We start from the raw sequence: 10573 nt of genomic DNA on the forward strand, positions 1-10573 counted from the left end.
TTTAGTTTGGTTTATTTATTTGTAATTAATATGAAATGTTCTTTTAAATGTGTATGCTGTTTATAACAAGAAATTTTTTAAACATATGTTTACTAATTTTGATTAAGCATGAAGTTGACCCATTTGTTGCTTTTATTTGGAAAATTTTTGATTTCAACATTGCATAATTATCACTGGTAGACTTGAGTAGGTCAAAATTTTTGTCAAAAAAATAAATAGATATTTACTTATACTTAATTATAATACTTCATGTATTATGTATATGTGTATGTTTTTATATATTATTTGATATTCTAACAATTTTTTTGAAAACAAAATTAGTAATAGTTTGAAAACAAAATTAGTAATAGTTTGAAAACAAAATTAGTAATAGTTTGAAAACAAAATTAGTAATAGTTTGAAAACAAAATTAGTAATAGTTTGAAAACAAAATTAGTAATAGTTTGAAAAAAAAAATTTATTATTAAAAATATGTACATATGTAATGGTTTAAACACGTTTGTATCGTTCTACATATAACTACATACTTTGATTATATTTTCTAATATTTTTAATGTCTGTATGTGTTATTTATTATTTATATTAAGTATTTCTAAATTCCGTTTTATTTATTTTTATTACATTTCGTCAAAAATCCAAAATGATCAAAATGATGATGTATATTTTTCTATTTATTTATTAATTTAAAGATCTTTATAATTTTTTACAAATATTAATATTTTATATATATATATATATATATATATATATATATATATATATATATATATATATATATATATATATATACATACATATGTATATGTATGTATATATATATATATATATATATATATATATATATATATATATATATATATATATATCTTATAATTAAAAATCAAAAATCAAATTTGAAAAAAATATAGATTTTTTGTTTTTAATAAAATCTATTCCAGTTTAAAATATCTTTTGGTTTTTCTTTTGATTGCTATTCAAGCAATTTCTCATATTATTATATTTTATTACATTAGTGAAACAAATAAGTTGGGTTTTCATGTTTGGTAAATTAATTAATTAATTGTTTATCTATTACATGTTTTCATTTTTTTGAAAGTATGGACATATTTGAATAAGGCCGGTCAATAAATTCATCCACTCGCAGTTGTAATCAAAGATTATGAGCAATATGAGTATGATTGCATCTCAAACCCATTTGTATTGAAAAGATTTTTCTGGTCTTATTTAATCTACATAGTAGATACCGCTGGTGGTTCTTCAATCCAGCGCTTCACTACCCGTCTTTGGTAGGAAGAAACATAGGAATCCGCTCACTGCAAATTTTACATTGTTTTAAATACATTCACACAATAATATATTCACAGTTTATCATGATTCTTATAATTTACCAAACAGCATAGCAGCGAATAGTGCAATTGGAATTACACAGTTGAGGTCTACGAGATAGCCGAACACCAAATTTCCTATTAGACCACCTCCACGTCCGGCTGTTAATGACAATGCTGCTGCCATCACTCTGAAAGTAGATGAAATAAATTTAAATCTTATCTGCATATATACATATATTGAAGTATATTTCAAAGAATATTTTACCTAAGATTTGTAGGGAACAAGTCCACCATGACACAATATACAAGACTAATGCCGAGGGATGTCAGTGCCTCAAATATACAAGATAATATTAAATTTTGGAAAGCTGTCTGTACGAAATATAGTCCAACTGTTACGCCACCAGCTACTACCAAGCTGAAAACTTTAAAACAAATATTTGTGTCAAATATAATAATATAGATATATGTAAGTGCCAGGTTTAATTTAGTTCACATTTATTATATAACTATTAAAAAATTGGGTGAAAGTTCATGCCAAGACAAGCTTAGTTGATAATACTTGAATGCGTAGGGCTTCTTATGCATTGTATGTACATATGTATGTATAGTACATATGTGCATACGAAAAAAGTTAGCATAAAAAGCAAACACTTATAAAAATAGTATAATCAAGTTGTTTTTTTTTATGCAATGAAGAAAATTAATTCAACTTACTTAAGAAAAACTTAGCTCCGAGTCGATGTACACATAGGGGTAGCCACAAACTTGTGGGAATACATGCCAATCCGACAATGAGAGTGTGTACGTAAACAGATTCGTTGATTGTATCTCCACAAAATATTTCTGTACCATCAGCTTTCAGATTGATGGAAGACACTTCGCAAACGGATCCAGTTCTATTTGGGAACATTTCCTCAAACTCCTCAAAACGATTGAACAACTCGGGAAACCATACCATAAGCGTATAGTAGCTACCAAAAAGAACACAATTATACTTTAAATATTGATAACAAATAACATATGGTACCTGTAAATAGGTACATACACACCTGGTAGTGAGTCCGAATTGTATGAGGCACGTGAGAATAGTATACTTTCGATGGGGAGGTTTACATAGTGACTTTGTCTGGTCCCAAATTTCAGAGAATAGCCTCTTCAGATCTTTGGGTTTTCTCATGCTCAAGTTGCGAACTGATTTCTGGACGTCTCCAGATACCGTTGACACTGGGCGAACTTTCTCTCGCAAGCTTTTAATCTAAAATTAAAAATAATTCACAAATTAAGCCCCACATATGTACATACATAAATGTTCAGTAGTTAACTGTTAAATTTTTATGCGTACTGCATAATTGTCTGGGGCGTCTCCTGTATTTTGGTGATATATATTTTTAAGAACATCAAGAGCGTCATCGTAGTCTCCACACTCCATCATGAACTTGGGGCTTTCAGGGAAAGAAAACAGCCACAAAGCTATCAGTAAACTTGGAATGGCACACACGGCAACGAAAAGGTTCCATGAGTCAAATATAAAATGAGCAGTTTCCACTCGTATTGTTTCGATCGGTATAATACCCCAAGCGATTACTGAAATTATTCACACTCTTTATATATTATAACAAAAATAATACTTTGAAGTATGCACATATATACATATAAGTAAAAACTTACGTGGAAGTACTACAATGCCGACAGTCCAAAACATTTCCATCCAACATAGGATTTTTTCTCTGTACTTTGTCGGTTGAAATTCTCCCAAATAAGGGAAACAGATACCCATAGCACCGGCGACACTTTGGATTTAAAAAATAATACGCTTTAAGGTTATTTTGCCTGTTATTTTTTTTTAATTTCATCGATTAGATTCAGATGAAAAATTACAAAGTATTTACTAAAAACTTGTTGAATGTGAATTGTGAATATTATATGTATTTTTTAATTGTAATATTATCGTATACGTTGTTACTGTTCAAATATCATCGCATGAGCTATGGAATATTAAGTTATTAAATACAAATAATTCAAAAAAATGTGTCTGTTCTCTTTCGATCCACACGCGGTCGTATTTTCAAATACCTTTTAAATATATTCAATCAGTTTAATATAAAAAAAATGGTAAAAATTACCTACCTACCTACATATAAACAATATAAAACACCAATAGAAAAATTAATTAAATACATTTTCAATAGATGGCGCTAAATTCTCTTAGTTCTAAGTTCCCTAGAGCAAACATTGGTAGCATACAGTGTATATAGAAGTTTTTTGTTCATCTGTTATTATGTTCATACGTTTTTTTGGCAGTGTTTTTACATATGTATGTCATATATAGTTTATCATTATAGTTTTTTTGGCAGTGTTTTTACATATGTATGTGAATAATCGAAACGACTATTATAGTACGGTGAGCGTTATCTCACACAGACACATACACAAACACACACAGACACACAGGATAGCGCTATTATATATACATATGTATATCTTTTGAAGATTTATTTAATTAATTAATTAATTCATTCATTTTTCTATTGGTGTTTTATATGGTTTATATGTATAGTTTATACCATTTTTTTCATATTAAACATTTACATATAAATATTAAATATGAAATAGACTTTGTATGTATGTTTATTTGGTTCGTAAAATCCGTGACGTTCAATTAAATAAAAAAAACAAATGAATATTCAAATAAATTTAATTAAAATAATGTTTACTATTAGATTGGCCATGTTTAAGCGGCTTACATTACAAATACCGAGCGAAGCCGGGTAACAATACTAGTTAAATATATTTAAAAGGTTTTTGAAAAAAACACGCCCGTGTGCTGATCAAACACAGAACCGACATATTTCTTTTAATTTTTTTAATAATTGCTTAATATGCCATAACTCATGCGATTATATTTCATCAAGCACAACACTAGTAATTGAATAAACTTGTGTTTGGTTTTGAATCAATAATAGAAATTCAAATAAAGGGCAAAGTAAAAAATTCAATTGTTTAAATTGTTTTTTCAATAAAAATCTACTAAGCCGAGAGATGAATAACAAAAGAAGGAATTAATTTCTTTGAAAGCAGAAATATTATACAAGGTTTCCATATGTACATATAATAAAGAAGCACATGCGAGTATGTCGTAGTTTAAATTTGTCAAATATTTTTTTTATTGTACGGTTGATATTTCCATATACGGATTTACCGCATCAGGTCAATATACATATATCGAGTGATGACATTCGATAATAGAAAAAAATAATCGGTGACAAAACGCGGCCGTTTGACCAGAGGAGTAGTTAAAATTTTTATTTTCCCGCGCCATTCTTCTAACGTCGAAAAGTGTTAGACCAATTTTCACGGCAATATACGGCTGAAAGAAAAATTCTCATTATGCGAACGCAAATTTCACGGGCATTGTCACCACATGCGGTTGTTCGCCTATTACCCGTTGCAATTTGTATGTAAACATATTCGAGAGCGACGGAAAATTCGAGGAAAAGCGCTCACCGCGTGAATTGATGGATTTCCAAAATTGGGGTCCATCTATATGTACTTTAAATTTTAAATACTCCAACAGAATATTGCTTATTTTTCCGATTAGGATTTACGTACATAGTATAATATATGCTTTTGCTAGTGAAACTATTATATAAGAAATACTATTATATTTAGTATTTTTTTCAAACATTATTTTCCAATGAGTGCATATGATATAGTAAATATACTCACGCGAATCCGTTGAAGAATCTAAAAAATAGGAATAAGGCGAAATATTGAGCAACTGAAGAAGCCAAGCCGCAAGCAGCATCCAATAGAAGAGTTGCTATCAAAACCACTTTTCTTCCTTTGGTATCGGCCAAGCAACCCCAAAAGTATGACCCTATAACCATACCTGAAATTGAAAGTACGTATGAAAATCAAATCAAAGCAGTAAGGTTAATTTGAAAAAATAAAAGAATAGACATTACCTAGCATAGGTGTTGCTGAGAGTAAACCTTTATCTTCAGACGTCATCAAGAAGTCGCATTGAGCCGATGGCAATACGAATGACACAATCGTAATGCCCATGGCAGTATTTGCGTATATTAAACCGCATACTGTCAATAGTAAGAAGTGGAATTTTCCAAATCCTAAATGAAAATTATAAATTATAAAGATTATAAAAAAGAATATACAGTTTTTACACATCAAATTCTTCAATTTACAAATCAAATTCGTCGTTTTACAAATCAAATTCGTCATTTTACAAATCAAATTCATCATGTTGCAAATCAAATTAAACAATTACATGTGTTTTTTAAATATTCTATTATACATAGGGAACTTTATAGAGAAAAAGAGAATATTTAATACAATATTTATGTATAGAGAATATACCTATTATACATAGAGAATGTATTATTTATAATTTATAAAAGTTCATTTGCTGCAGCTGCATGTAATTTCAGACTTTTCATTTATTAATAATTTAATTAGTAAATAAATAATGGTATTAATTTATTAATTAGATTCGATTTTGTAAAACGACGAATTTGATTTGTAAAATGACGATTTTGAAGTAAAAACACTGTAAGTCTAGGGCTAAATCATGAAGTCGATTTTTTCTTATTGGTTAGATGCTAGTGATTTGCTGAATTTAAATACCTTGTTGGTTAAACTATTTTATCAAAACCATGCATCTTACAAATACAATAGTATCAATAGAAAAAGTGTGCTATGATAAAAATAATAATAAAATAAATCGGAATCTAGCACAATGCTGACAAATTATATTAAAAAAATATTTTTGTATTGTGTGTACATATGTTTATTTTATAATGTACTAGAGGTTTTACCCGGCTTTGCTCGGTATTTGTAATATAAACTGCTTAAACATGGCAAATCTAATAGTAAGCATTTTATAAAATTTAGTTGTATAGTTTTATTTCATTTAATATTCGTTTGTTTTTTTATTAAATTTATCGTCACGGATTCTGCCATCCAAACCTTACAAACATACAACGTCTCTTTCGAAATTATATATTAGATGTATAGGTAGATAGTACATAGAGAAGTCTATACATAAATAAATGTATGTGTGTATGCCTTTTTGGTTCGTTGCACTTTTTACAGTGATTTTATCGAATTTGTGAAGTGATCGAGATGATTACATCAGATCGATCGATAAGTGCCATTGCTCATCGGTGTAAAAAAATACAAATGTGTGTGCTTTGTCTTGAGGTACGTGACGTAGACGGCCATCGCGACGAAGGCCGCAAATTGAGCAACGACAATGGCGCGTGGCGAATTCGAAACAAGAGCGAGCGAGCTCATATTATTAAATATACAGCGCGCGAACTACTCAAAAATAATTCCTTATATCTTTGCGAATAGGTACTAGTATCGAAAGCTTTTGACCGATCCGATACAGATCATTAGGAAAGAATGAGAAATGAATGAGTCGTCGTGCGACATTTTGTAGTCGCGCCGCCATTACGCGGACATTTAAACGTTCGGTCATTAAGCGCGAGTGCGCATATGGACATATTTAATTAGCAAGCGATGCTTTCTCTGAATTCTGAATTCTGATTTTAGATTACATAGTAGTCACGGGTTCGAGTCCCACTGGTTGCTGATGGCCAGACCGTGGTTTGTGATTGAGTTTGCCAATTTATCTGATTTTCATCTTAACGGTTCCAACAAATTGACAACCTTTATCTATCTCTCGCTATTTTCGAGTTTAGAGTATCTCAAATTTCGCAGATTCGTATAAAAATACTGCAAATTTTTCCATCAAATTTCGAGTTTTTGAAATTTGACGATTTATATTAAAAAAATCCTCCGAAAACGGGTCATAATTTATCCATGATAAATTTGTTAAAATTATTGTAAAAATTGTATTATATATCGATGTTTATAATTGGCCAGGAAGGCGTATTGGGGTTTACCTAAGGCGTATTTAGTACCTGTTAGGCCGTCCTGGTATATGTATAATATATATGTGCATATGTATGTATGTAAAAATAAAATAAAATAAAAATAATATATATATATTTTTTTGCCATTGTCAAGTTGAACCGCGATTTTGGTTATTTTCTTGGTATCAATGGCCGACATTGATATCATGGCCAATCGGCACAAATTAAAATGAGGGTCATTTCTAAGAAAAGCTTTGTACGAACTCTCACCAAGAAGAAGCATTTTTGAAATGAAACTATCCGATATTAAATTAATTAATGGCGTAAAAATAAATTTTCCGTTTGGTTTTCCTGGAAATGGAAATTTTTTCAATTTTATTTAATATCAAATGGTTACCGGAAGAATGCACTGAATTGCTCTGAATAGAGGCACTCAAGAAAAACTTACGCAACAGAATTCCAGAAAAAAGGGTTAACACCCTCGGATTACATACAAATATCCGTTGACGCTTTTTTGTGGAATTCGTCTGTAGAGTGCGGCTCTTTTGAGTGCATTTATCCTATCACCATATCAAATAAAAGGGATATTTGAAAAAAAAGTCATTCTTTAAATAAATAATAAAAATAGAGTACAAATACAATTCATTGATTTATTTAGCGTTTCAGGTTTCTGCGAGGCAAAATTCATAAATCAGAAAACTAAATTCTAGTTATACATATTTTTTTTATAAATTCTTCAATTCTAGTTTTGTATACATAATTAAGTGAAATTTCCGATTGGGATATATTTTGTTTTTTTTTTTAATAAAAAATTCAGAGGCGTAAAGGTGGTATTTTTCATATGATTTTCAAAATGTTTATTATTATCTGAAATTTTACAATTTATATGTATTTAAAATGTAGATAAGCGTTTCAAGGAGGGGCGCCATTCACCCTATCTATTTACAAAAATTACAGTATTCTCCTTTTAATTGAATTTATTTGTTGCTCGTATTAAATGAGAAACGTAATGGAAGTAAGGAGGGGTGCTGGCAGCATGTTTATCCTCGGGCGCCAACTACCCTAGCCACGGCTCTAGAAAAATGGGTTTTATGATTAAATTTCATGATGCTTTTCATTTGATCTTCAATTCAAAATTTGCATTCCTAACGATAGCCCACCGAGATAATCTGCCCTTGATATATTGATGTATTTGGTGACCCAGACGTTGAATTTAATCGATATAACAGAAGTCTCACGGCATTGTGCAAAATTCAAATTCACTTCCTGAACGGGTACGTGCATTAAGAGTGAAATTGGCAACCAAGGAAACTGCATACGATTATCATGTGATGCGTTCGCAAGGCGATTACTAGGCACTGTTTGCCTAGGCCTAGACCTAATGACGCCCGATCGCGTCTAGAATGATAAGCCGCTGACGCGGGGGCAGATTTGATTTAGAATTTGTCTCCGTTATCAAGGTACATGGTTAGTGCGATATGTAAACTCAATTTTTCTCGTCAAATATCGTAAAAGCTCCTACACTGCTAATTAACAGAAGCAACTGGCAAATTACGTACATTTGTAAATACGTAAATACTGGCTCATAACTTATCACTTATCTACGATTCTGTCTGCTCCAAAAAAATACGACTTTTTTTTGCGTATATCAAAGTAGACAAAACAAATAATTAAAAAAAATTACCTGTAGCTGTAATGGCATTTTCGAAATCAGCCCCATGCTCCACGAAGTCGAGACCTAAAATTATGTATAATATTTTAATTTCAGTTTACTTTGCTGTAATCTAGAGTTTTTGAAGATGAATGTTGATATTTAGTACATGCAATATTTTATAATACGAATATATGTCTAATATTTAGAAAAGCAGTCATTTTTATTTTGTAAAATAAGTAATTTATATTTAAAAATGAAAATTCATTACTTAATATAATAGTTATTTCTAATAAGTGCGAATGACTTAGTTATAATAATAGTTGATAATGACTTAATTGACTCATTGATTCATACTGCATACATATACCTACATACATATGTAGTATGTATATTTAACTTTCATAAAAAATATATATGTATGTACATACATTTAATATCAATTTTTTATACAATAGATATTTTTTTTTTTTTGATTAAGTACAATTCATGTTTTTTATATTTTAAATGAAATGTAAAAAAGTGTAGTATATTAACACATTTGCAAATATGATTAGAACAGTTATCAAAATAAAGAAATTGGTTTTTTATAAATTAACTAGGAAATAATTCAATGTGCATAAATAAAAATATGAAAAAGAATTTTAAAATGCAAAACAAAATATAATTTTTAATTGTATTGTTAAAATTGTAAAAATATATTTCTTGAATTTATAGGTAAAATCTTCATAAAAATAAAAAGCAAAGTTTTCAACTCATAAAAAACGTGAAATTTGTAATAATAAAATTATATTATATAATAATATATTATATTATTCATGAATAATTTCAAAGTTTAAATTGAATTTTACTTCCACAAAAAAAAAACAAAATTTTCATTAATTAATTTTAAAAATTGAATCAATTGTTTTTACAATTTTATTATAGCATGATAAATAAAAAAAATAGCTCACCCATTTTGTACTATTTAAATTTTAAAAATATTGCAATGAACTCGGTTCAAAATTCACAATTTTCTATTCTTATATAGAAGAATAAAGAAGTGTCGATTAGCGAATGTCTATGATCACTTTATCGTCCCATCACTTTAAACTTGTACGCAGATCTCCACAATAGCATTTTACGTGCGATTAATACTAGTTTATTTTTTAATTGAGATAAAAAAAATGGCAAAACGTGCGTTTTCAGATACGCGTGCGGCTACAGTTTGTGCTTTTCTGCGATCACACTATTTCACTGTCGAACTACATCACGTATAATGACCAACATATCATCAGTGGTGCGAACTTAAATCAGTTTCAAAGGAAGCACGTGGTGTCGCGATAACCGCAAAAATGGTGGTAGGGGTAGCCACCACCTGACGACACCGGTGAAGTCCGATTATGAAGAGATGTTTGGCAGATAGTAATCGAGACAATTGTGTGGATGTAAAATTTTAATTAGGTCCAGTTTCGATGAATCGACCTTTACTTGCCGCTTTCACTGCATTTGCGAATATGGACGACGAGATTTAAAGTTGATTTACTTAATTTTCATTATGATTTTATACATTTGTAGAGATAATGCGAGAGTTTTTTGTTAATTAATGAGTTCTTCCATGATTTTTTTTATGTCATAGTCTATAAATGTCAACATCATTACATATTATGTATGTAAATATAAGAATATTAGGCGAGCTGTTTTTGTTTTATTTAAAA

General features: G+C 29.4%; 1 protein-coding gene across 1 annotated transcript; it reads right to left on the bottom strand.

Moving 5' to 3' along the window:
• Positions 1 to 888: 888 nt before the first annotated feature.
• On the bottom strand, positions 889 to 10176 carry LOC143918822 (synaptic vesicle glycoprotein 2B-like). The gene is made up of 11 exons (XM_077440892.1): positions 9830 to 10176; positions 8910 to 8963; positions 5297 to 5458; positions 5058 to 5220; positions 3000 to 3121; positions 2674 to 2915; positions 2381 to 2586; positions 2046 to 2302; positions 1594 to 1753; positions 1389 to 1516; positions 889 to 1313 (listed from the first exon to the last, which is right to left on the bottom strand). The coding sequence occupies exons 1-11, from the start codon at positions 9831 to 9833 to the stop codon at positions 1258 to 1260; spliced, it is 1554 nt and encodes a 517-aa protein (XP_077297018.1). The 5' UTR covers positions 9834 to 10176; the 3' UTR covers positions 889 to 1257.
• Positions 10177 to 10573: the final 397 nt, after the last annotated feature.

This window comes from Arctopsyche grandis, chromosome 11 (assembly GCF_051622035.1).
Source record: "Arctopsyche grandis isolate Sample6627 chromosome 11, ASM5162203v2, whole genome shotgun sequence".
NCBI classification, from domain to species: domain Eukaryota; kingdom Metazoa; phylum Arthropoda; class Insecta; order Trichoptera; family Hydropsychidae; genus Arctopsyche; species Arctopsyche grandis.

What these genes read in the sequence shown, in the direction of transcription:
- LOC143918822 (XM_077440892.1), bottom strand. An exon ending in CTCAGCAACACCTATGCTAG is followed by an intron (nt 5,221 to 5,296) that starts GTAATGTCTATT and finishes TTTCAATTTCAG; the next exon opens with GTATGGTTATAGGGTCATAC. An exon ending in CAATTCGGACTCACTACCAG is followed by an intron (nt 2,303 to 2,380) that starts GTGTGTATGTAC and finishes TCTTTTTGGTAG; the next exon opens with CTACTATACGCTTATGGTAT.